This window comes from Oryctolagus cuniculus, chromosome 15 (genome assembly GCF_964237555.1).
Source record: "Oryctolagus cuniculus chromosome 15, mOryCun1.1, whole genome shotgun sequence".
Taxonomy (NCBI): Eukaryota; Metazoa; Chordata; class Mammalia; order Lagomorpha; family Leporidae; genus Oryctolagus; species Oryctolagus cuniculus.
In genome coordinates this window covers 64,367,038-64,392,777 of record NC_091446.1, presented here as the reverse complement: position 1 = coordinate 64,392,777, position 25,740 = coordinate 64,367,038, and the positions used below count along the sequence as shown (strand labels likewise).

The window sequence follows — 25,740 nt, the reverse complement described above, 5'->3', positions numbered from 1 at the left end:
GGGAGTGCAGTGGAGGATGGCCCAAGTCCTTGGGCCCTGCACCCCACGGGAGACCAGGAGAAGTACCTGGCTCCTGCCATCGGATCAGCACAGTGCGCCGGCCGCAGCGTGCCAGCCGCGGCAGCCATTGGAGGGTGAACCAACGGCAAAAGGAAGACCTTTCTCTCTGTCTCTCTCTCTCACTGTCCACTCTGCCTGTCAAAAACAAAACAAAACAAAACAAAACAAAACAAAACAAAACAAAAACTGGTTGACCCTAAAATATAGAGATTATCTGGTTGGGTCTAACCCAATCAGGCTAATAATCTTCAAAAAACAAGTTTTCACTGGCAGGGGACAGAAAGGGAAATCAGGGATTTGAAGCACAGGAAGCAGTCAACACACTGTCACTGGTTTGAAGATGACAACAATGTGAATGGTCTCTAGAAGCTAACAGCAGCTTCTACTGAAAGCCAGCAAGGCGATAGGGACCTTCATTCAACAAGTATATCCTTCCTTCAACAAGTATAAGGAAGTGAATTCTACCAGCAACCTGAATGAGCTTGAAGTAGATTCTTCTTCAGAGCCTGCACATAAGAGGCCAGCCTAGACTTGACCTTGTTTTTGGCCTTGTAAGACCCTAAGCAGAGAACTAGTTGAGCAAAGCCAGACATCTGACCTATGTGATATGATATTTTTAAACTTCTAAGCTTGTGATAATTTGTTACACAGAAATATAAAAACTAATATAGGCCTTGTAGTAGATTTTTATAATGACTGCCACTTAATTATGCTTTCAAGCCCACACTCTTTGCATTGTGATGTTGACATTCCCTTCCACTAAGAAATGGAGTCTCGGGGCCAGCGCTATGGTGTAGCAAGTAAAGCCACCGCCTGCAGTGCTGGGATCCCATAAGGGCTCCAGTTCGAGTCCTGGATACCCCAATTCTGATCCCATTCTTTGCTATGGCCTGGGAAAGCAGTAGAAGATGGCCCAAGTCCTTAGGCCCCTGCACCCTCGTGGGAGACCCATAAAAGCTCCTGGCTCCTGGCTTTGGATCCACATGGCTCCAACCTTTGTGGCTAACTGGGGAGTGAACCATTGGATGGAAGACCTCTCTCTCTCTCTCTCTTCCTCTCTCTCTCTCTCTCTTCCTCTCTCTCTCTCTCCTTCTCTCCGTGTGTAACTCTTCCAAATAAATAAATATTTAGAAAAAAAAAAAAGAAATGGAGTCTCTTTCATTTCTCCACTTTGAATCTTAGCTGATCTTGCGACTTTCTTTAGTAGAGTATGGTGGAAATAACATCGTGTGAATTTTCAGAGGCTAGGCCTTGAGAAGCCCTGCAGCTACTGCTGTTGCTCTCTTGAAATTCTGGGAACACGTCATGTTGTGAAGAAGACTAATTTAAACTTTACGAGGCTTGAAGGCCATGTGGAGGAGAATTAAACAACCTCAGCTAGTAGCCAACAACAGCAGCCATTTGGGAAATGCTATCCTGAGGATTAAGAATCAGTGCAAGTAACATACTTAAAACAAGGGCAACAGGGGACTGGCATTGTGGTGCCATGGGTTAAGCTGCCGCCTGCAACACTGGCATCCCATGTGGGAGCCAGTTCAACTCCAGGCTGCTTCACTTCCAATCCAGCTCCCTGCTAACGCAACTGAGAAAGCAGTGGAAGATGGTCTCCTGCACCCACATGGAAAACCCATATAAAGCTCCCGCAGTCCTGGCAAATTGCAGCCCTTTGGGGAGTAAACCAGCAGAGAGAAGATCTCCCTCTTTGTCTCTCTCTAACTCTGCCTTTCAAATAAATAATCTTTAAAAATGGTCAGTGAAAACAATATAAATTACCTTGAAGTATTATATGAGTGTTAACTATTTTTAATAGAATGGCTTCACTTCTAAGAGGACTTAATGATTCACAGTGCTTTCAAAAAAAAGGGGGGGGGGCTAATAGGCTAATCCTCCGCCTGCGGCGCCGGCACAGCAAGTTCTAGTTCCGGTCAAGGCGCCGGTTGCTCCTTTTCCAGGCCAGCTCTCTGCTGTGGCCCGGGAGTGCAGTGGAGGATGGCCCAAGTGCTTGGGCCCTGCACCCGCATGGGAGACCAGGAGAAGCACCTGGGTCCTGGCTTCGGATCAGTGCAGTGCGCAGGCCACAGTAGCCATTGAGGGGTGAACCAACGGAAAAGGAAGACCTTTCTCTCTGGCTCTCACTGTCCATTCTGCCTGTCAAAAAAAAAAAAAAAAAAAAAGAGAGAGAGAGAGAGAGAGAGAGATGCCAGGTGTTTTTAAGCTTTTTGAATTCAGAGGTTCTTACCCGGGAAGAGTATAGCATCTTCTGTCTTAGGTAGAACCATTTTAGGGAATGCACTTTCCCCAGCATGTTTACATGTCGTCATCATCATCGGCTGCTATACTTTTTTTCAGGCTGGACGGCAACTGGAAGCTGAGCAGGCGTACAAGTACACGATAAAGGTAGGACACAGATGCCTCTGTCACTTTCTTGCTCTTTTCTAAGGTTGGGAAACTGGGAGGAAGGTGCTGGCTTTTTTCAGGACTTTAGAGCATTTCATGACTTTTTATTTATTTGAAAGTCAGAGTTACACAGAGAGAGAAGGAGAGGCAGAGAGAGAGAGGTCTTCCATCCACTGGTTCATTCCCCAGATGGTCGCAATGGCCGGAGCTGAGCCTGCACATGGGTGCAGGGGCCCAAGCACTTGGGCCATCTTCTACTGCTTTCTCAGGCCATAGCAAAGAGCTGGATCAGAGTGGAGCAGCTGGGACTGGAACCGGCACCCATATGGGATGCTGGCATTGCAGGCGGTGGCTTTATCCACTATGCCACAGTGCCGGCCTCTCATGACATATTTTTCTGGAGGCTTTTCTTAGCACTTTGCCATTATCTTGGGGTTACGGGGTTTTTAATAATAACCTACATATAGCCATGACTGATCTTTAATTCTTTAGAAAGAATATGGCTTAGGGGCCAGCGCTGTGGTGCAACAGGTTAACGCCATGGCCTGAAGTGCCAGTATCCCATATGGGTGCCAGTTCTAGTCCCAGCTGTAACTCTTCCAATCCAGCTCTCTGCTATGGCCTGGAAAAGCAGTAGAAGATGGCCCAAGTCCTTGGGCCCCTGTACCCACATGGGAGACCCAGAGGAAGCTCCTGGCTCCTGGCTTCAGACTGGCACAGCTCCAGCCATTGCAGCCATCTGGGGAGTGAACCAGTGGATGGAAGACCTCTCTCTCTCTGTCTCTACCTCTCTCTGTAACTATGTCTTGCAAATAAATAAAATAAATCAAGAAAGAAGGAAAGGGAAAGAGAGAGAGAGAGAGAGGAAGGAAGAAAGGAAGGAAGGGAGGGAGGGAGGGAGGGAGGGAGGGAGGGAAAGAAAGAAAAAGAATATGGCTTAACAGAAAGCCAGGTAGCCTGGGAATTAATGGACCTGAATTATGGTTCTGGTTTGGCCACTTACCGTGTTAATGTCTCTGGGCTTTTCCTCTTATGTAAAATGAAGAGGTTGGTGTCATCCAGGGACCAGTCAACTTTTTTCAATAAAGGGTAAAATAGGAAATATTTTAGGGTTTGTATAACACATGCTGCTTTTTGCACTTACTAAACTCTGCCCTTGTATGTGCAAAGTAGCCATTGATAATACATAAACAAATGGTTGTCTTCTAATAAAGTTTTACATCAGGGTGGAGGGGGACCAAGTGGCAGGCTAGATTTGGCTCATGAATAGTACCTGGTCTATTCTATTAGTTATGAATTGCAAGTCATTTGACTTAAAGATTGCATAAAAAATTACAGCTCCACAAAGTCTTCAGGGACCCATCCTCTTTCTGCTCCATCAGTCACAGCATGTAGTTTCCATCCCTCATAGTTGCAAAATACTCTGTGTATCTCCAGCCACCAAATCCATGTTTCAGGTGAGAAAAAAGAACAAGAGGAGCAGGGGAACAAAAAGGCGTCCATGCTGCAGCTAATTCACCACCATTTAAAAGGCTTTCCTACCCAGTGACTTGAGCTTACATTTCATAGGCCACAGTTAGTCGGGTAGCTCCAAGAGAACCTGGAAGATGTGGCTTTTTAGCTGATTGCAGTACTGCCCTGAAAAGAAATTAAGATTTTATTGGTAAGAGATTGGGTATTCAGGAAGCAATCATGGCTCTACTACACATCTGGATTCCTAAAACTAAATTCAGTGCTAATATAAATCCATGATTCTTATAGGTTTGATTCCTATCTTTTACTTGCCAAACGAGAATACTACGCATTACCCAGGAGACGTTGGTGATAATATGAACACTTAAAAAAAAGTAATAAAACTATTTTACCAAAAAAGTACAAATCATGAATGTGCACAGCACTTGATGAATCTTCACAAAATAAACTTACCCATATCAGCAGCACAGTATTCTAGGGTCCTTTAATGGAGTTTCCATTGAATAGGGAATATAGCAAGAGCCGATTCCATGCCAAGGAACTATGTTCTTCAGCTTTGGGTCCACAAATGAGGGGTCTTCAAAGCCATAAAAGTATGACATATCTTCTTCCCTTCCTTCTTCTTATAGCTGAAATTGAAAGATGAGGCTCTGCTGGCAGAGATCCACATGGTACAGGAGACAGTTGGCTTTGGAAATCCATCTTTCTGATAACCATCCAACTGAAGAATTTTCTGTATGCACTCTTGAGCTCCTTTCCTTCCTGGCGAGTTTCACAATAGGAAGCCTGGCACGAAGAACCAGAATGTGAACCACAGACACAGACACATTCATGTGTTCCTTTGGCTGTGCTACTGGATGTTTTACTCATTGACAGTAAACGAGGTCACAACGAAAATGGAAATAAGAAATTTAAAAATCCATCAGTGTGGTAGTGTGGTTCTGGAGTTTATTAAAGTATATATGTAGTTATAATTGTTACATTAGTAACTACAGATTATTTATACAATTACCCATATAAAATTAAAGTGGAGTGGGTCGTTATTAGAATTTCTGTAACTTGTAAATTAAGGCATTATTTCCACAGGTGGCCTCGAAACTGATGATGGGTCACTGCCTTAGGGCAAAGGACAGAGCTGTGGACACGCCCTTGGTAAAATGGACAGACGGGTCTTTACTGAAGGTAGAGGTTCTGACTCCCTGTAACCAACCAAGGCTGCCTTCCTGTGCTTAAATCTCGAGGGCTCCATGAAGACGCCGGTGCCCTGTAAGGAACGCCAGCTCCTCAGCACTGAGGCCCTACGCTCTGCTCCTGCTTTTCTGGATCACAGCATGGCAAACACAGGAATCACGTTTCTCCTTTATTTTTTAAATGAAAGCTTAGGTCATTGATTTTGGACCTTCTTTTCTTTCTTTATTTGAAAGGCAGAGTTAGAAAGGGAGAGGGGTCTTCCATCCGCTGGTTCACTCCCCAAATGGGCGCAGTGGCAGGAGCTGAGCTGATCCGAGGCCAGGAGCCAGAAGCCTCCTCCAGGTCTTGGGCGCAGGGGCCCAAGCACTTGGGCCATCCTCCACTGCTCTCCAGGCCACAGCAGAGAGCTGGACTGGAAGAGGAGCGGCCGGGATGCCGGCACTGCAGGGGGCGGCTTCACCCACTAGGCCACAGCGCCGGCCCCTCGCCTCTATTTTGTTAAAGGCGTCATTGCCTCTATAGAGTCCGGGGAACTGCAGCGAAGGTGAGAGGCAAATTAGTGAACAGAGAAGGAAAAAGCCAACTCTTCATTTACAATACTTCTCCCATCTCGGAGCTAACAATATATTAAGTTTTCCCGAGGAAGTCCCGGTTTAGCTCCTGCAGGGTTCCCCCTGCACGGAGCGTCAGTCTTCCCACCACACTGAGCTTCCGGGGCCAGGAACCGCGCCCTGAGTCCTCGGCACGGCGCGTCGTTCCCAACGGGAGCAGAAGGATGTCCGCAGGGTGGGAGGTTTTGCAGGGCACTTAGCAGGCTCCTTCCCCAGGCCCGGTTCTCCCAGTCCGCCTCACTTCAGCGCCCGACCTCACCGACCCGCGGTTTGCAGTTCAAGTTAGCGCCAGTGGCACCGTGTTGCATTATGGGAAGGACTGAGGCGAAAAGAGGAAGAGGCGGGGCTAAGCGGCCCCTCGGCTTCCGGAAGCGGGGCTTTCGGGCTTGAGCGAAGGGCGCTGGGTCCCGGCCCGGGCGGTGCCTGTGGTCGGCGGCCGTCCTCTCTCCTGCCAGCGGCTCGGGAGCCGGTTGGTGCGGGCGGCGGGACGACCTGAGGCGTGACGCGCCGGCCGGACCATGGTCCACCTGAGTGAGTAATCGGGCCGCCGGAGACCGCCTGGCGGCCGCGGGGCATCTAAGGCGTTCGGACCGGGTGGAGCTGTGAGCTGCTAGGCGGGCTGGAGGTCACCCGAACCTGAAGCAGCCACTCTGCCTCACGAGTGAGTCTGCGCTTAGTAATCTTGGCACTTAGTCCTCGCTGCCACCCCCATCTCGTTTTTCAGACGAGACAACTAAGGCTGCCACAGGGTCGCGGCTAGTCTAGGGCAGGCTTCTGCAGAGTGCATTTGAGCCGAGGGTGGGCTTCTCTGGCCTGAGTAGCACACGGAAGACCAGAGTGGAAGTGCGGACATGGCAAGGGAAGAAGGGAATCGTTGCACGTGCTTCGTTTTGCGCATCTGTGCACTCCGTGCTTGCGTCCTAACCTCTGGTTTCTCCACAGCTGCCCTCCTCTGCAAGGCCTACCGTGGGGGCCACTTAACCATCCGCCTGGCCCTGGGTGGCTGCGCCAACCGCCCCTTCTACCGCATTGTGGCTGCTCACAACAAGTGCCCCAGGGATGGCCGTTTCGTGGAGCAGCTGGGTTCCTACGATCCACTGCCCAACAGTCATGGAGAAAAGCTCGTTGCCCTCAACCTAGACCGGATCCGGCATTGGATTGGCTGCGGGGCCCACCTCTCTAAGCCTATGGAAAAGCTTCTGGGTAACTGGGCTCTGGTCTTACCTCACTGAGGGGATTTTAAAGTGAAGACAGCTGCAGGATAACGGGGCTGCTCGGGACTGGAATGGGAAATGAAATTATGATCTAATCGTCATTTTTGAATTAGGACACCTCTTTCTTTTTTTAATGGTTGGCTCAACAGAGTTTTCATACCATTTATTTATTTAGACTTATTTTTTTAAAGATACTTATTTGAAAGGCAGAGAGAGAGAGAGAGAGAAGTCTTCCATCTGCTGGTTCACTACCCAAATGGCCGCAATGGCTGGAGCTGGGCCGATCCAAAGCCAGGAGCCAGGAGCTTCTTCTGGGTCTCCCATGCAGGTGCAGGGGCCCAAGGACTTGGGCCACCTTCTACTGCTTTCCTAGGCCGTAGCAGAGCTGGATCAGAAGTGGAGTAGCCAGGACTAGAACCAGCGGCCATATGGGATGCTGGCACTACAGGCCCTGCTACGCCACAGCACTGCCCCAAGACCTCTTATTATAGAGTTCTTTGTGACTTTTTGAGTGACTGGGGTTTTATGCTAAAAGTGGCGTAGTGTGTCTTGAATGGCCATCTGTCAGTTTACCTTTCATTCAAGTAAGGATAATGTTGGAAGACAGGCATCATCTGCTGTCTTCTTGCAGTAAAAGGAGGAAGTTGGGTGAAGAGGTAGCACCGAGTATCCTCGGTGCCTTTGGGGCAGAGTTCCAGGGAAATGTTGGCTTGTCCTGTGTTACAATAAATGAAAATCCTGTTGCTTTTAGGTCTTGCTGGCTTTTTCCCTCTGCATCCTATGACGATCACAAATGCTGAGAGACTGCGAAGGAAGCGAGCGAATGAAGTCCTCTTAGCTTCTCAGGAAACAGAGACAAAGTCTACAGAAACAGAAGCAAGCTGATTTCAGTGAGGATAGCAGTGGGAACAAGGTCAAGGTTCTCTTAAAACACTAGTGCACAACTCTTTATTTTGTTAGATTTGAAAGTCAATAAATGAAGTTTTCTGAGTCAGGCATGCATATCCAGCCTGGCCTGAGAAGGGCTCAGAGAGATTCATTCCTGTCCTACATAGAGCAGAATCTAGGTATTAATTCGTTTTGGGGGGTCTTCTTCTTGGGAAAGACAGTGGCTATGAGGGGGATGGTACTTTTAGGTAGCGTCCTGGGTCTCTTGGACAGTTTTACCTTACTATCTGATACCCTCTAGGACATACCTGCTTCAGGGCCCCCAGCCGGAATTTTTATGGCACATACAAATCTTTCCTTAAACTCCCAGTATCCCATGAGCTCAAGAAAACAGTTAACTTTGTTTATTGTTTTTGTCATTAGAGATTTATATTGTCTTACTTCATGTGTGATTTCAAATTGTCAAAGGAGTGGCTGGCACTGTGGCGCAGTGGGTTAAAGCCCCAGCTTGCAGTGCGGCATCCCATATGGGTGCCGGTTTGAGTCCTGGCTGTTCCCCTTCTGATCTAGCTCTCTGCTATGGCCTGAGAAAGCAGTAGAAGATGGCCCGAGTCTTTGAGTCCCTGCACCCATGTGGGAGACGTGGAAGAAGCTTCTGGCTTTGGATCAAGTCAGTTTTGGCCGTTGCAGTCATTTATAACTCTTTCAAATAAAATCTTTAAAACACAATTTAACAAAGGAGATTGGGTATGAAAATTGCCTTTGGGCTGTAATAACCTGCATTTTAAGAATGAGAAACTGGGGGAAAGCTCACTTCATAGGGTACCTATGTGTATTGTATGTCCTTTACATACAAGTTATTTGTGAGGATTATAAAGTAACATGAAGGTAGGTAGGATTTTTTTTTTTTTTTTTTTTTTTTTTTTGACAGGCAGAGTGGACAGTGAGAGAGAGAGACAGAGAGAGAAAGGTCTTCCTTTTGCCGCTGGTTCACCCTCCAATGGCCGCCGCTGCAGCCGGCGCACCGCGCTGATCCTGGCAGGAGCCAGGATCCAGGTGCTTTTCCTGGTCTCCCATGGGGTGCAGGGCCCAAGCACCTGGGCCATCCTCCACTGCACTCCCTGGCCATAGCAGAGAGCTGGCCTGGAAGAGGGGCAACCGGGACAGAATCCGGCGCCCCAACCGGGACTAGAACCCGGTGTGCCGGCGCCGCAAGGTGGAGGATTAGCCTATTGAGCCACGGCGCCGGCTCGGTAGGTAGGATTATTTCGATTTTACAGATGGGGAAGCTGAGGCTCAGAGGTGGAAACTTGCCCAGTGATAGTGGATTTAGACGCTAATATGCCTACCTGAAAAGTCCTTCTAGCATACTATCTATATAGAGAAAGAAATGAGCAAAGTTAGGGACCTTTGAAAAGTCCATGTCGAAAGTTAGTGGTAAAATCATGTCTAGGTGTAAGTTCATGATATAAATGACTAATTGTGCCAAAGCAAAATATCACATTATCAGCTCTACCATACAACCATACTGAATTACTTTGTTTTAGTGTACACTGTAGATAATACAGATTGCAAATTTTGGCAGACTTAAGATGAAGGAAATTTATAGAAAAGTTTCTGAACCCTGTCAGTGTGCCAACTGGATACATGGGTTTTTATATTTGGCAAAAACTTCCTAGCCATCCCAATGCTGGGGTCACAGGCTTCTCCAGAGTTGTGGCCAGTTGGTTTACTTGCCTTAAGGAGACTTTGAAGCCAAGACAGGCTGAAAAGAACTGACTAGCTAGGTTTGATCTTGAGTCTGGGAAGGGAGAGCGTTTTGAAAACTGGCAATTCTGAGAGGTTTAAAAGCTATGAGGTAGGTGTTTGGCCTAGTGGTTAAGATGCCCGTATCCTGTACTGAAGTGTGTGGGTTTGAGTTCTAGCTCTGCTGATTCCAGCTTCCTCTTAGCGTGTACCCAGGGTGGCAGCAGGTGATGCATCAAAGAGTTGGAATCACCCTTGTGGGAAATTCTGATAGAGTTCCCAGCTTCTGACTTCACTCTGGCTCAGCCTTAGCTGTTGCAGGCATTTGTGGAGTGAACTAGTAGATGGGACCTCTTTTTTTTTCTCTAAGATTTACTTTTTTATTTGAAAGGCAGAGTTACGGAAAGAAGAGGGAAGAGAGAGAAAGAATCTTCCATCTCCTGGTTTACTCTGCAAATGGCTGCAACAGCCAGGGCTGGGCCAATCCAAAAGCCAGGAACCTGGAACTTCTTCCAGGTCTCCTGTGTGGGTGCAGGGGCCCAAGCACTAGGCTATATTTCATTGATTAGCCAGGCACATTAGCAAGGAGCTGGATCAGAGGTGGATGGGTGCCAGTGTCATAGGTGGAGGCTTAACCTGCTACACCACAATGCCGGCCCCAGCAGATGGGACCTCTTGTCTTGCTTTGTCTCTTCACACACAGATGGTTTTGAGTTTTTTTTTTTTTTTTTTTTTTTTTTTTTTTTTTTGCATTGAGTTTCTGCCTGCTCAGGTATTCATTCTGAATTCTGGTTTATCCTCTAAGATCTGCACACGTGTATTTCCCATGTGAGCTTACCCTCTCCCAGATTCCCAAACTTTTCTCCAGGCTTAGTGTTGCTTAGATCTCCAAGCCCAAGTTTCTCTCCATGTCATGGGTGATCCAGTCTGCCCTGCTAGCGCCTCTAATGCAGAGGGATCAAAGCCATACAGAGCATTGAGAAAAAACGGCCCTTTGCTGCTTCAGCACCTTGTTTTCATTAAGATGAAGGTTTGGGTCATGTTATTTCTACCAGAGTGTAAGTTTAAAAAAAAAAAATCATTTATTTAAAGGGGGAAAAAGAGATCTGCTGGTTCACTCCCCAAAGGCCTGAAGAGTCCAGGCTGAAGACAGGTGCCCTTTGTGGGTGGCAGGGGCCCAAGCACTGGCGCCATCACCTGCTGTCTCCCAGGGCGTGCACTTAGCAGGGGCTCCCGAGAGCCTTATTAACTTGTGCACCAGACACCTGTCCCCGCCAGCCCGGAAGCTGATTTGAGAACAGAACGGTGACTGCGGTTGATCGTGTGGTAAATGGCAAATCCGTAGGTCTTATTAGATGGAGTTTTTTTTTTTTGTTTCAATGTAGGCTTTTTCCTGCGTTGTTTACCACAGCAGTTGCAACCCATTGGTTACAAAATCACTTGGGCCCACAGCGCTCTCTACTCTTTTCAGGGTCCCTGAAAAAAAAAAAAAACACACAGAAAACTAACCACATCAAACGAGGTGAAGTTGCCGAGTGCTGTTGTCTACTTTAAAACAAAACCCCCACGCTGGCCATTTATAAAATCAAACTAACGTGGGGACACTCCGCGTGTTACTGAAAAGGTCTCCGCGCTGGGACACTGGGGACGAGGGACGCCGGCTTCCAGGGTAGTGGGAGGGCGGCCAGAAGACGGGGTGAGGAGACCGGGCCGACGGCTGCCTCCGGGCAGACCCGGGAGACCCCGCGGCCGCGGGCTGCGGACCGCGCGCTGCGCCCCAGGTCGAATTCTGCGCGCCCGCGCCGGCGCGCCCCGCCCCTTTTGCGGTCGCCGTAAAGCGCCGCTGCGCAGCGTGGTCCCGCCCCTTGCGCGCCTCTTGTGACGCAGGCGCCCTAGGCTATTTGAGCGGGAAAAGACAGCGCCCGGGTGGTGTGGCGAGCGCTGAACTCAGGCTGTGGCGGCCGAGACCGCCTGCCGCTCGGCATGGCACTCTTGGAGCTGTGCGAGGAAGTGTTCGGGACCGCTGACCTCTACCAGGTGCTGGGCGTGCGGCGCGAGGCCTCGGACGGCGAGGTCCGACGCGGCTACCACAAGGTGTCCCTGCAGGTGCACCCGGACCGGGTGGGCGAGGGCGACAAGGAGGACGCCACCCGCCGCTTTCAGGTACGCGGGCCCCGGGCCTCGGCGGCCGGCCCCGCAGCGCCTCGCTGGGATTCTGGCCCTCGGGCTCCGCCCCGGGGGAGGCGGCCGCTCTGGGCGCGGTTCCTGCGGGAGTGCCGGGGTGAATGTTGGGTGCTCGTTTCCCCTCAGATCCTGGGGCGAGTCTATTCCGTTCTGAGTGACAAAGAGCAGAGAGCGGTGTACGATGAGCAGGGGACAGTGGACGAGGACGCGACTGTGCTCAACCAAGACCGGGACTGGGAGGCGTATTGGAGGTTACTCTTCAAAAAGGTACGGCGCTCTGGGGGTTTCTTGCTGACGCGCATTCGGTCCGCAAACGTTGACTGAATGTCTCCAAGGCCTTGCGTTTTGTGTTCATTTTGTAGGAATGAATTTGAGTTTGGCCTTGAAATGTAAATGCACATACTGAAATGAGTTCCCTGTTAGAATGATGTGACTGTTGCAGTGACAAGGCAGAATTCGTTTTACAGGATTTGCTTACTTTTACGCATGCATGTGTAAGCCTGTTTATCTGAACCTCCTCCCACCCGTGAGAGTGCTCTTGAATTTCCCCGACCCTGGGTCTTCATTTGGGAATTGTGAAGGCGGCATCAGAAAGAACCCGCGGAAAAGTTAGATGCAGGAAATTTGGTTCCTTGCCACAGTTCAACTCAAGCAACTGGTGTGTTTGGGGAGCAGCATTTTGACACTTAATTCTCCCGTTTTTACATGTTTTATTTAAACACCTCAACGCTAAAGCATATTTTCCTTTTTATCAGATATCTCTAGAGGACATTCAAGCTTTTGAAAAGACATACAAAGGTTCTGAAGAAGAGCTGGCCGATATCAAACAGGCCTATCTGGACTTCAAGGGCGATATGGATCAGATCATGGAGTCTGTGCTTTGTGTGCAATACACGGAGGAACCCAGGATAAGGAACATCATTCAGCAAGCTATTGATGCCAGAGAGGTCCCATCCTACAAGGCCTTTGTCAAAGAATCGAAGCAAAAGATGAACGCAAGGAAAAGAAGGGTAAAATTTTTTCTTTTTTTTTTTTTTTTGACAGGCAGAGTGGACAGTGAGAGAGAGAGACAGAGAGAAAGATCTTCGTTTGCCGTTGGTTCACCCTCCAATGGCCGCCGCGGCCAGCGCGCTGCGGCCAGCGCACTGCGCTGATCCGATGGCAGGAGCCAGGTGCTTCTCCTGGTCTCCCATGGGGTGCAGGGCCCAAGCACTTGGGCCATCCTCCACTGCACTCCCTGGCCACAGCAGAGAGCTGGCCTGGAAGAGGGGCAACCGGGACAGAATCCGGAGCCCCGACCGGGACTAGAACCCGGTGTGCCGGCGCCGCAAGGCGGGTATAATTTTTATTACTACTCATTTTATATATCTTAGTTGCTTTCAGAAAGGATTTGAGAATATTTAGAACAATAAATTTGTATATATGATTGCTGAAGTTAACTGGATCCATATCGCTCATCTAATTAAATGGGCTTACCAGCTCCTCAGGAGCTTTTTTCTGTAGTTTTGCTCAAGGTGCTTTTCCTGTGTGGATTGTTTAAATAGTACCCTCTTAAATACTGAAATACTTTTCATATGGGCCTGTTCTTGGTGCTTTGCTGAGACATTCCTCAGGAGGTAAAAGGAATGGAGTCCAGTAACATAGAATACACAGTGGCTTTCCCAGAGGACCTCACTGTGGTGCAGATTATTGGGCCTTTGCTGTAAGGTTAGTTCTTAGGTTGTTTCTGTGTTGTTGTTATTGTTTTAAAGATTTATGTATTTGCAAGGCAGTTATAGAGAAAGAGATGGGGAGATCTTCCATCTGCTGGCTCACTCCCAAAACAGCCACAACAGCAGGAGTTGGGCCGATCTGGAGCCAGGCGCTTCTTCTGGGTCTCCCATGTGGGCGCAGGTGCCAAGCACTTGGCTATCCTCTGCTGCCTTCCCAGGCTCATTAGCAAGGAGCTAGATCGGAAATGGAGCAGGCAGGACTTGAGCCAGCACCCACATGGGATGCCAGCATTGCAGGTGGCAGCCTTACCTGCTACACCATGACACCGGCCCCAGAATGTTTTTAAATACTTGTTTTGCTGTATCCTTCTGACCAAGCTTTGTCAAGAATGAACGATCGCTACCTTGTTTACCCTTAGTAAACAAGGGGAGGGCTGGAGATGATGGCAGAGGAAAGGTGCTTAAAGATAGATGGAGTTGTGGAATGGGTTCAGGTTACCAGACATCTCTGGTTTTTTTGGACAGTTTCCTTGGATTGGCACCAAAGTAGTCAGTACCTCGATGTCACTTTCATAATAAGGATTCTATGGAGAGCAGATAACTAAGATTTTAGCTCTTTGGTGGGTACTTGAGATGCCTTCATTTTCTATGGCTGAACTGGAGGTGAGGGGGACAAGGAAGAGGTCTGCAGCTTTTAGGAGCAAAATATAGGTGGAGAGAAATTTGGTTTTGGTAAAAATTTATTTCTGTTTTGCCTAGATGAAAGTTGATGCTCTTTCTGTTGAACTGAAGGGAGAAGTGGGGTATCTATCAAGATAATCATTTTGGTTTGTAGGCTAAATGTGTTTATTAAAGATGTATTTATTTATTTGAAAAAGAAAGAGACAGATCGTCCATCTGTTGGTTCACTCCCCAGATGGCTGCAATGGCTGGGGCTGGGTCAAGCCAAAGCTGGGAACCAGGAGCTTCATCCGGTCCCTCACATGATTGGCAGGGGCCCAAACACTTGGACCATCTTCCAGCACTTTTCCTAGGCCATTAGCAGGGAGCTTGATCACAAGTGGAGCAGCCAGGACTCCAACCGGTGGCTGATATGGGAGATGGCTTTATGTGCTGTACCACAACACTGGCCTTGGCTAAAAGGTTTTAGACATACGCTTTTTCCTCAGGTGAAACTGAGCTTGGCTGTTTACAGTGATAATTAGCTTGGGAAACTACCCTAGGGTTTGAGGGGAAGAAGGCATAGTTCTGAGAGACTGTCTAGCAAATGTGGCAGAACGGGGATACTGAATTGAGAAGATGACTTGAATACAAGAAAACTGTCTTTATTGATAACATGGTCCTAATGTGTCATCATCCCCAGTATTCATAGTATTCTTTGCTACTTAGATAATTCAACAGAAGTTGGGGCCAGTTATAGCCATAGTTGTTGTCAAGAGAAGTTGCTGGGTATTTTGAAAAATTTGGCACATGAAGGCAGTTTTGAAACCTAGTAAGATAAGGTTAAAGATGTATTTGCTTATGTTTTTTTTGCCCACTCAGCAGAGATAGTTTTAAACCAGAGTTGATAACAAGGCAGCCATTAGTCCCATGTAGTAAGTTGATTTTGGGGCCGGCACTGTGGCTCACTTGGTTAATCCTCCACCTGTGGCGCCGGCACCCCAGATTCTAGTCCCGGTTGGGGTGCTGGATTCTGTCCTGGGTGCTCCTCTTTCAGTCCAGCTCTCTGCTATAGCCAGAGAGTGCAGTGGAGGATGGCCCAAGTCCTTGGGCCCTGCACCCGCATGGGAGACCAGAAGCACCTGGCTCCTGGCTGCGGATCAGCGCAGCACCGGCCGTAGCGGCCACTTGGGGGGTGAACCAACGGAAGGAAGACCTTTCTTTCTGTCTGTACCTGACAAATTTTTTTAAAAAATTGATTTTAAAGAGAAGGAACGGAAGTACCTGTGTCCTGACAACCCTTTTGAGAACATCCTTGCTTAAGTGATCTTTCCTGGCTTTTCCTGCATATTGTGTTCCTTTCTGTCACCATGTGGTTAATGATGCCAAAGCATTCACTACTTCCAGTAAGTAGAAATGGGGAAAAAAGGAAAGGCTTACTGGAATCCGAGGACCCACTGCCTGCTTTCAGCAATGTTGCCTTTTAATAAGTATTTGTTATTTTACCTATTAATGTAACCCTCAAATTTAGCAGGTCTTACCATAGATTTGTTTCTGAGAAAGGGCTATTTTAGCATTTTCTAGCTGCCATAGACTCTGATGTGAGTTTCTGTTTCAGGCTCAGGAAGAAGCTAAAGAAGCAGAAGTGAGCAGGAAGGAACTGGGGCTTGATGAAGGAGTGGATAACTTGAAAGCACTCATTCAGGTAAACTTGGGAGGCTGTCACCACTTTCATGTTCTGATTCCAATTGGCTTTATTTTCTGTGGAGCATATATGTGGTGTGGTGGGTATTTTTTTTCTTCAAGACATGACTCACATAGCAGCTGTTTGTTTTTATAGTGTACATTCAGTAGTTTTTATAGTAGTCACTAAGTTCTACAGCCGTCACCACTGTCTTATCCTAGAATATTTTTACCACTCCATGAAGAAATCCATTCTTGTTAGCAGTCCCTCCCACTCTCCCCTTCCTTCAGCTCCTGGTAACCACTAAGTATTTTCTGTGTCTGTTGATTTTGCTGGATTTTGAAAGCTTGTGTTTTAACTTCTCAAACAGAGCAGACAAAAGGATCGGCAAAAGGAAATGGACAATTTTCTGGCTCAGATGGAGGCAAAGTACTGCAAACCTTCTAAAGGAGGAGGGAAAAAAACGGCTCTCAAGAAAGAAAAGAAATAATGGCATTTTTCTCTTCAAAGGTCTTTCTTTAGGCATTCCCTACCCGGTGCCACTTTAGGCAGGGTAGTCACAATTCAAAGGCAAAAGTGAAACCCTTGAGAGAAGTTTTCTTTCCGCCTAAATTATTCATGTTGAGTAAACCCAGCAGAGTTTCCCTACCATATTTTAGTATTCCCTAGAAATCACCTATGTTGTGGGAGGTCCACACAGGAAGGACTGTGGTGGTGATGTTTGGGAGGGTGGTATGCTTGTAGCACTTGCTTCGTGTATCTTGCATACTACACGGACCTCTGTCTGAGTGTGGGCCTGTGTACACTGTTCACTGATGTTGTGTGTCAGCTAGTACAGGTACTCTGCCTGGCTGGAACACCTTCAGAGTGCTTACTGAAGCTGTCTTCCAGATGGTTGCTGGTTTGCTTTTGTGCTTAATGATCCTGAATACACCCTCTTGCCTATCAGTTTTATTCAGTCAGGTTTTGTTATTCTGAAGTCTAAGAGAAAAGAGGTGTTTGGATTACTTCATGCATTTTTTAAGAATTGTATATGATTAAATAAATAAAAGATGGTTGTTAAGTTCTGGGGACTTTTTAAATGATCGTAGTGGTCATTTAAAATGTGATCTAGATAAAATGAGTGGTGTTTGGGATAGGGAAGAGAGGGGAAAACACTGACCTGCTTTAGCATTATACTCGGCAGCCTGGTTTAAATAGCATAAAGAGTTGTATGTTGTAGGCCCACCTCTCTGAAGGCTTGCTTGTCTGAATTTGTTTCCTCATATTTGAGAGAGATCCAGATTCACCGAATTGTATATATTATGTCCAGTAAAATAAAAACGCATTCTAACTTTCAGGGACTGCACACATAAGGGAATTGGGCTAAATGACTTTAGAGGCCCCTTTCTGACTCTTATCTCTGGGTGGCAAGCCTTATTAAAGTGAAGTCATGGGATTGGTTTGTAAGAACAGTACAGATATTTTTACTTAAATAAGTTGGATATTGTATTGTTATATAATGTATCAATTTAAGGAAAATATGAGACATTTTTCATTTGTGATTACAAGCAGGTTAACTAATTGAATTAAAAATATAATTAAATGCAGCTTTTTTGAAGCATCTGTCTTCATATGATAACTTTAGAAGACCTTGGTATAATGTAAAAGTCGCTTCAATTTATGGTCATTTGAGTCTATTCATTTTGAAAATAATGGAATCTAAGATTGGTATGATCATGATATTCAGTGAAATTTCAAAATCCATCGTTAAAGCCATTGCTACATTCATGAGTGCCCTTAGGAAAGAGCCTGTGGTGAAATCAGAAGAAAGCCACAGTTATCTACTAGTTATGTTGTTAGGATATTTTCACATGGGATTAATTGACAAGGTTCCTTTGATTTTTAGGAAATTGCACCTTGGTGGCTCACTAGTAAATCCTGCAGACTATTTTTAATTGACTTAGAGCTGCAGGAGAAAACCTTGAAGGTGAGTTTGATACTTGGAAAAAAGATGTGGCCAATAAAGTACTTCAGGAAGAAAATAAGCATAACCTAGTTTCAAGTAGCCTTTGTAAGGCTGAGTTGTCCTGTCTGGAAAAAAAAAGGCATTATATTTTGTTACCTAAGGTATTTCACACGTGTGCTTAATGCTATGTTATCAGTTCCCCTTCCATTTCAGACTACTGAGAGTAGTGAACATTTGAAGAGAAAGCTGTAGGAGTGACATCTATTTGAAGAGTAGCTTAGATTTTTTTTTATAGCATTACATCCCCAAAATGACAAACCACAACTCTCCAGAAATTAATACAAGCTGAAGTATTTGCTGTTTCTGTCAAGTCTGATCTCATAGAATCCAATAGTATTTGATCATTGTTAACAGATAATTTGAGCAGTAATTTAGTGGCAACTACTCTTTGTTACAGCTTTGGGTACAAATTTTATTGTCCAGAGGAATGGATTCACTTAAGCTGAAAGAAGATAGTAACTGGAGCTAGAAACGATACCCATGTAATCTTTGGCAGACAGTCTATTGTGTTTTTCTCAGTCTTAAATAGCTCTTCATGAAGATGATTTCAAGTTGATCTTGTACATAAGCTCTGCATCACCTGGTGACTCAACACTGATTGATGTAATCTTCCCATGTGTTTTCTGCAGCCTGATAGGTTCTTCTCATTTGCCCTATGGTCCCTGCCTGGTTCTAGAGACTGGTCCACCTCTGCTTTGAGATTTTGTAGATTCCTGTAACTGAGGACCTGTCAGACACAAATGACATCATAGAGTAACGTTAGTAGACATTCTAGATCTGATATTTAAGCTCAAATTGTAGCTCAGGGTCTTTTTGCTCCATTTAGCACTGGACTTTAAACCTGGAGAATAGGACTGAGTAGGAAAGTTTTGTTTATCAAGATAACAAAAATCATGTTTACAAATTTTATCCTGTAAAATTTTTTTCAAGACTCCATTTTTGAGTTAAAAAAAGCAGTAACCTAGTTTTGCTGAAGATCAGCCCACAAACCAAAAAAGGACTGAGATACCTGTTTCCCTACCCTAAGTGTTAGACTTGACTGTCAGTGTGGCAGAATGTAAGTAATCACTGTAGCCCAGAGGCTGCACTGCTTCTAGAAAGTATTGAAAGCATTCAGACTACCAAACTGTTCAAACTAGCAACTGAACTAGGAGAAATCCCCTGGACAACAAGGATGATTTGAGGTGTTTTTTACTGTATTTACCGAACAAGTACTTCTGTATTTCACCTACAACAGAATGAGAAATGACCATGATGGTGGTGAGAAAACATCATAGGAAAAATTAAGACATCCTGAAATTTTCCCCATCACTTTGTTAATATGAGAGCCTTCCAAAAAATTATGGAAAATGTGCATTATGAAAAGGACACTCTGCAGAATATAATTTTAGAGTTTAAAGTTAATGGGATAGTCATATTCTTATCCTGATGTTTTAAAAATTATTCTCTTTGGCCTGTTTAACAGGCTGAGGAAATCATTTTAGTCCATAAGAAAAGAGATTTTGCCTACATAATAATAGAAAAAGCATGCCCTGTTTTTAAAGAACATTTTGAATGTTACAAAAATGATTTATTTGACTCAATTTTTTTAGTTTTTTTTTTTTTTTAAGTCATTTAATGGTGCGGTGGGATTAATTTACAAAGCATGAAGAAAACAGAAATCTGGAACTTTGCTTCCAAACAACAGAACTTTTTCAGTATACCCCCATCTTCCAACATGAATTTGAGGTGATATAAAGATGTAGAAAAACAAAAGAAAATCTGGAGGAAGAAAAAATGTAGGGAAAAAAAGAAAAGACAGGGTCTTAACATAGCCCCACCTGTACCTGCAAATCCCCTACCAGGTCGGGCCTTATGAGGATACTCAATTGCAAATGAACGACCATACTGGGAGTCTGGCTGAAAGAGAAAAGATGAAACATTTCTTAAAATGCAGCTTCCCCTAAAGAATACACTTGAGCTGGCTGACAAGGGAAAAGCTTGCAACTGATAATCTTGGAAAAGGCACCATCTGGCAACCTAAGTATGCGATACCAACTTCCAGGCAGAAGATTCAAAGCCAGATACCCATAATGCTGTTTATTAAGTTGGTAAAAATTACTGACTCGACAATTATATTTCCATGCCTTTATGAGAATCCTAGCATTTGTAAATAATCCACATGGTTTAATATTTCAGTTAGCATCCAAGAGAGTTTTATCTGATTCTGTTGCCTGCTAACTTTTTAAAACAGGAACAGCCATTTCAGCATCATAGAAATACCTATGGCTTTACCACCATATTGAAATTTAACTACATTTTTTAGCTTAGTGAAACATTTCAGAACTACCTCAAGAGATTTAAAAATGTAAAGACAGGATTATAATACTAAAATGCAAGTATCTAAAACATAAATGCCATCCTGGGGCTTCTGGTATACAAACCACCTCACAGTTCCCTGCCAGCACTGGAACTGACAGATTAAGGAATTGGGTGGACTAAAGTCCGCATATTCTAGAGATCGGGTCAGCAAACCTGGTTTTTGTGAAGAGCCAGATAGTTGATATCTTGGGCATTGTGGGCCGAATGGTGTTGCGGCAGTTACTCAGCGTTGCAGTTGTAGTGCAAAAGCAGTCATAGACAAACTCCCTTCACAAAAACGGGCAGTAGGCCGAATGACCTATGAACTGTGGTTTACTGACCCCTGCTTCAGATGAAGACGCTAAGGGAACAGAATGCATTCTGGCAGCACCAAGCCTAGGACTCAGAATTAACACTCATAATTACATCAAGCTTCTTGCTCATCTTCCTTTTTACAACAGCAAATGGGGAAACAAATGGCTGAGGTAAGTAGTTTTTACTTTGTTGTAGACTTATGAAGAGGAGAAATGGAAATGTTTTCATGTTTTATTAAAGCAATCAAAATTTAAATTTTGAAAGAAAAAATATAGCCGGATATCATCATCAAATACTAAACACTTGTTAACCTGTATCAGATTATGAGAAGACATTCAATAGAGGTTCTCAGACTTTCTGATGTAAACTTTGAACCTCAAGTATTGGAAGTGCTCACATCTCCTTTTTGCCTTTGTTTTTGGTGAATTTTCCTCTGAAGTATCATGAGGTATACTGGGTTGAATAGTCCCCCATGTCTGGGCCACCCAAAAATTCATGTCCACTTGGAGCTTGTGAATGTGACCGTATTTGGAAATAGAGTCTGAGCAGATGTAATCAAGGTAAGGTGAAGTCACCAGATTAGAGGGGGCTCTGCATCAATGCTGGCATCTTTCTAAGAAGAGGGAATCTTGGACACAGACCACAGGGAAGAAGGCCACTGTAAAGACAGAGTGGTGCAGGTGCAAGCCAAGGAACGCTAAGGACTGCTGGGAGAAGTTTTTCCCCTACAGCCTGCACAGGGAACATGGCTCTGCTGACACTTCGATTTTGGACTTGTAGCCTCTGGAACAAAGAATAAATTTCTGTGTTTTAAGCCACCCAGTTTGTGGTCATTTGTTACAGCAGCCCTTAGAAACTAATCCAAAATCCTGTCCTTCATTCTCACTACTCTTCACACACTTGATCTTAGACAAAAGGCCGAGAAGTGATCTCTCACTACTCCTCTAGTAGAAGAAAGGCTGTATAATGCTTCAGACTTTTAGGTTCAAGGGTCATGGGTTGGGATAAGTGGGCTGTGTGCACTACCACCCTGGAAACTGGTGCAGGATGTGGGGCCTCTGGTTACTGGGCATAAAGTATTGGCTCCAGTCTTTCCAGGCTCTCCAAGCCCTCTTGGCACAAAGAAGATGAGAGTGAGGTGCTACTGGCCTACAAAAGGACAAGGTCAGACCCCCCAGTTTCCTATTGCTTGCTTAAAAGTAAGAGGGCTAGTGAATGCAGCATAAATGGTGAGGCAATGTGTCAGTATTTAAAACCACTGTGGGGGGAAAAAAATCCTAACTTGTGCATCAGTCTTCAGTCTGATAGAACTGATCTCAAACCTCAGTTTTTATCCTTGGAGTTAAGCTACTTGATAAAAACCTTAATTCTGGCTGGCGCTGCAGCTCACTAATCCTCCGCCTGTGGCGCTGGCACCCCGGGTTCTAGTCCCGGTCAGGGTGCTGGATTCTGTCCTGGTTGCTCCTCTTCCAGTCCAGTTCTCTGCTGTGGCCTGGGAGGGCAGTGGAGGATGGCCCAAGTGCTTGGGCCCTGCACCCACATGGGAGACCAGGAAGAAGCACCTGGCTCCTGGCTTCGGATTGGCGCAGTGCACCGGCAGTAGTGGCCACTTAGGGGGTGAACCAACGGAAGGAAAACCTTTCTCTCTGTCTCTCTCACTTAATTCTGCCAAGCTAGTACTTCTTTTCCCCATTTCTTTCCTCAATAATTAAGAGCATAAAGGAAGGGCCAGCATTGTGGTGTAGCAGGTTAAGCTGCCACCTGTGATGTGGCATCCTATAATGGGTGGCAGTTTGAAACCTGCCTGCACTGCTTTTCACCCAGCTCCCTGCTACTGCACATGGGAAAGCACTGGAAGATGGCACAATTCCTTGGACCCCTACACCCATTTAGGAGACCTGGAAGAAGCTCTGGGCCCCTGGCTTTAGCCTGGCCCAGCCCTGGCCATTGTGGCCATTTGGGGAGTGAACCAGTGGATAAATGATCCCTCTGTAACTCTGCCTTCTAAATTGTTTAAAATCTTTTAAAAATAAAACAAAACAGGAAGTACATGACTGTACCAGAAATGACTGAGTTGTGTTGGGCCTGGAGAAGTAGTCAGGTAAAAGGAGCCTCTCTTGAGGCTGCTGATTAGGTTCATCCACCACTGCACTTCGAGCTCGATTTGAATCGCCGTGCGGTTTCTGCAGAGACAAGAATTACAGAAACAGTTGAAGGGTGGGTGTTTGCCATAGCAGTTAAGGTGGCATTCGGGATGCCTACATCTGTGTCCAAGTGCCTGGGTTCAAGTCCTATTTCCACTAATAATTCCAGCTTCCTGCTAAGGCACACACCAGGAGGCAGTAACTGTTGGGACCCAGGTAGGAAACTTGAGTTTTGGGCTTTAGTCTGGCCCAGCCCTGGCTGTTTAGGGAATTTGGGAAGCATTTAAAAGCTGGAACAATTTGTAGTGGGAGCTGCACATGTTCTATATCAGCCCTACAAAGTATGGTTAGTACAGGCCAAGGCACTCTTAATTCTGTCACAATTAGAATTCAGTTTGTACTTTTAACAGATCATGGTATAACTCAAGACTAGAGCACAAAGCCTGTGGATCCCTGCCAATGAGGCTTTCCTAAGAAGCAAGTGAAGGGCAGTATGAGCGACCTACCATTTGCCTTTGTGGCCCCACAGCACTCAGATGTTCCACTTCAGCTGTGCCAATAGGTGGCAGCAGATTATTTCGACTCAGGGGCAATGGTGAGGGAGACAGCGAATCGGCTGCGACTGGGCTGCAGATCCCACCAGCAAACACACACCAGGATGTGGAAGCGTGAAGATGTACCAATATAAGCAAATTGATTAGAAACCAGATAAATGAGGCACATAAGTTTAGTATGCAAAGAAAGCTAAATTTTGATTCCTTTTCATGGGATTTTGAGCAGCTTACAGTATCACACATAATCAAGACTATAATTGAAACCGAATACCATCATGTCCCAGAAGTAACAAAACTTATGTTTCAACTTTGAAAACAAAGTATTATCAGAGAGGATAAGAGATTAATTAAATCAAGACCACTCATCCCCAAATGAATGAATCTGTAGCTCAGCTTAGATACAGATATATCCATACTTTGAAATAGTTAAGCAGGTAAGGAGAACACTGATGGCCTGAGAGAGGTTGGTGGTGGTTTTCTACATCATTTTCGCTAAGCCTGTTGGAATAAATTGTAACAAGAAGTTGAAAAACTAAAATTAAGAAATAACTGGCTGGCCTTGTGGTGCAGTGGGTTAAGCCACAGCTTGCAATGCCTGCATCCCATATCCCCAGTGCCAGTTGGCTTTTGGCTGCCCTGTTTCCAATGCAGCTCCCAGCTAATGTGCCTGGAAAGACAGCAGAGGATGGGGCCTTTGCCACCCATGTGGGAGATTCAGATGGAGTTCTGGGCTCCTGGCTTCAGCTCGGACCAGCTCTGGCCATTTTGGCCATTTAGGGAAGGAACCAGCAGCAGCAGCAGAGCTTTCCCTTTCTCTCTCTTTCACTCTGCTTTTCAAATCCTTTCTTTTTTGTTTTTGTTTTTTTTGTTTGTTGTTTTTTTTTTTTCTTTTTTTTGTAAAATAACACTCTAGGGAGGAAGTAGAGTAACACATGTTTAACTTAGGAGCTGAATTCAGAACACAGTTGTGTCACTATCGCCACACCCTTGGTTATAGTCTTAGAAATCAACCATCTATTCTGTGAATTAACTAATAAAAATTTCTACTTAAAAACTGGCTTCTAGATGGTATTGTGGACAGTAAAGCTGAGCATTTAGTGAAGGCTGGAAAAAAACATTTTAGTATTTTTCCTAAGAAGTATTAATGGATATTTTTCCTTCTATAAGCAATTCATCTGAGGCTTATGAAGTTTTAATTGTCAGTAGAATACAGAATAAACAGATCCCAAAGTCAGAGAAAAGCTTGGAGGAGAATTTTGGGATGAATTTTGGTGAGGGTAATATTTAATACACACAAACACATTATTCTTTTTGTAAATCCTATTGTGTTCTAGCCAACTTTTTTTTAGAAATTTTCAACTAAACAGAAATATCTGTAGTTCATTAAAATTAAACCCAATTTAAAAGCTCTATTGTTTTTAACCAATGGATAATCTTTCATTAGGATACGTAGTAACTGGGGTGGGGGTTTGGCACAGTGATTAAGATGCTGCTTTGTATGCCCACATCCTATATCAGAGTGCCTGAGGTCAAGTTCTGGCTCCCCCACCAGTCTGGCTTCCTACAGATGAGCACCCTGGGAGGCAGCTGGTGATGGCTCAAGTAGCTGGGTCCCTGCCACCCATGTGGGAGAGCTGGATTGAGTTTGATACTCCTGGGTTCAGACTGGCCCAGCACCAGCTGTTGCAGACATTTGAGGGGTGAACCAGCAGATGGAAAAGCTCTTTCAAATAAAGTAAATACTAAGATTCAAGAGAATACTGAAAGATTAGTTTCTAGGTATCAATTTCAATCTTACACTTAAATTCTTTGTGTTAAATTGTTTAGTTTTACCAGTTTCCCGAAATTTTGCATTTGAAACCTACACCCAGGATCCTCTGAAGATTTCTTCTGCAGGTTTTGGAGTCCCAGTGCATGAATGGCTTGTGCTGATGGGATGAAGAGTACGTGGCGGGGGATTACGTCTCCTGGCGGACTGCACTGTGTAGGACAGATACGATGCAGTGAGGAGCTCCGTGGATCGATTTGGCCAATTTCGGAATGAAAGGATGGTGCTGGACCCAGGCCTCATAAGTAGCTTGTCATCAAGATCTCTAGGGGCCAAATCAGAAACCCACAATAAAATAAAGGTCACTCTCTACAGGAAGGTAAGACTCACAGCATGAAAAGCTTTAGACTAACTGCAGTCAGAAGAAAAACGAGAGAAAAAAAAAAAAGACAAAGCCCTTTCAGGAAGTAACCTAGTTTCTAGGAGACACTCAAGCATGAAACTTTAGAAAAAGAAGATATTACTTCAATTACTAACAATTTACTAGGCTGGAGATTGGGACAGCAAGTCCATTATTCACTTGCTATCGCAGTCACTTGTTCAGTCACTGGCAAAGACAAACCCAAAGGATACCTTCTCCAAAGTACTTTACAAAGTTTGCCACAAAGGTTGCGTGCTGCTGTATCTGCAACATTCTCTGCTGAAGGAATGCCACCAGAAAGACAACTGCATGGTCAATAGTGCAGCTTGGGAGCAGCCGTGGCACTGTGTGACTCATACTGCAGAAGTTA

General features: G+C 45.4%; 4 protein-coding genes across 29 annotated transcripts in view; 3 read left to right on the top strand and 1 right to left on the bottom strand.

Moving 5' to 3' along the window:
* CFAP70 (cilia and flagella associated protein 70) overlaps positions 1 to 5,286 on the top strand; it is a 93,873-nt gene extending 88,587 nt beyond the window's left edge. For 5 of the 8 annotated variants that reach the window (XM_070057820.1, XM_070057819.1, XM_070057821.1 and 2 more), the window contains 2 exons: positions 2,410 to 2,457; positions 5,017 to 5,285. In XM_070057820.1, the coding sequence (XP_069913921.1) occupies positions 2,410 to 2,457; positions 5,017 to 5,163 (195 nt within the window). In that variant the 3' untranslated portion in view covers positions 5,164 to 5,285. Of the gene's footprint in view, positions 1 to 2,409; positions 2,458 to 4,559; positions 4,911 to 5,016 lie in introns of those variants that run through there. The other 3 variants (XM_070057823.1, XM_008269962.4, XM_070057822.1) reach the window with 2 other exon arrangements.
* A 772-nt stretch (positions 5,287 to 6,058) lies between these two features.
* Positions 6,059 to 7,965, top strand: MRPS16 (mitochondrial ribosomal protein S16). Its single transcript, XM_002718420.5, has 3 exons — positions 6,059 to 6,263; positions 6,675 to 6,935; positions 7,698 to 7,965. The coding sequence occupies exons 1-3, from the start codon at positions 6,251 to 6,253 to the stop codon at positions 7,829 to 7,831; spliced, it is 408 nt and encodes a 135-aa protein (XP_002718466.1). The 5' UTR covers positions 6,059 to 6,250; the 3' UTR covers positions 7,832 to 7,965.
* Positions 7,966 to 11,409: 3,444 nt separating this feature from the next.
* DNAJC9 (DnaJ heat shock protein family (Hsp40) member C9) overlaps positions 11,410 to 25,740 on the top strand; it is a 46,846-nt gene continuing 32,515 nt past the window's right edge. Inside the window, exons 1-5 of one of the 4 annotated variants that reach the window (XM_051823224.2) lie at positions 11,410 to 11,743; positions 11,891 to 12,031; positions 12,520 to 12,774; positions 15,755 to 15,841; positions 18,226 to 19,588. In XM_051823224.2, coding sequence (XP_051679184.2) covers positions 11,564 to 11,743; positions 11,891 to 12,031; positions 12,520 to 12,774; positions 15,755 to 15,841; positions 18,226 to 18,297 — 735 coding nt within the window. In that variant the 5' untranslated portion in view covers positions 11,410 to 11,563 and the 3' untranslated portion in view covers positions 18,298 to 19,588. Of the gene's footprint in view, positions 11,744 to 11,890; positions 12,032 to 12,519; positions 12,775 to 15,754; positions 15,842 to 16,190; positions 17,410 to 17,708; positions 18,104 to 18,225; positions 19,589 to 25,740 lie in introns of those variants that run through there. The other 3 variants (XM_051823223.2, XM_002718421.5, XM_051823222.2) reach the window with 3 other exon arrangements.
* FAM149B1 (family with sequence similarity 149 member B1) overlaps positions 18,216 to 25,740 on the bottom strand; it is a 50,954-nt gene continuing 43,429 nt past the window's right edge. For 4 of the 16 annotated variants that reach the window (XM_070057837.1, XM_070057830.1, XM_002718422.5 and 1 more), the window contains 5 exons: positions 25,047 to 25,274; positions 23,134 to 23,254; positions 22,544 to 22,666; positions 19,655 to 19,727; positions 18,216 to 18,555 (listed from right to left, as the gene is read on the bottom strand). In XM_070057837.1, coding sequence (XP_069913938.1) covers positions 18,482 to 18,555; positions 19,655 to 19,727; positions 22,544 to 22,666; positions 23,134 to 23,254; positions 25,047 to 25,274 — 619 coding nt within the window. In that variant the 3' untranslated portion in view covers positions 18,216 to 18,481. Of the gene's footprint in view, positions 18,556 to 19,376; positions 19,728 to 22,543; positions 22,667 to 23,133; positions 23,255 to 25,046; positions 25,275 to 25,740 lie in introns of those variants that run through there. The other 12 variants (XM_070057832.1, XM_070057829.1, XM_070057828.1 and 9 more) reach the window with 5 other exon arrangements.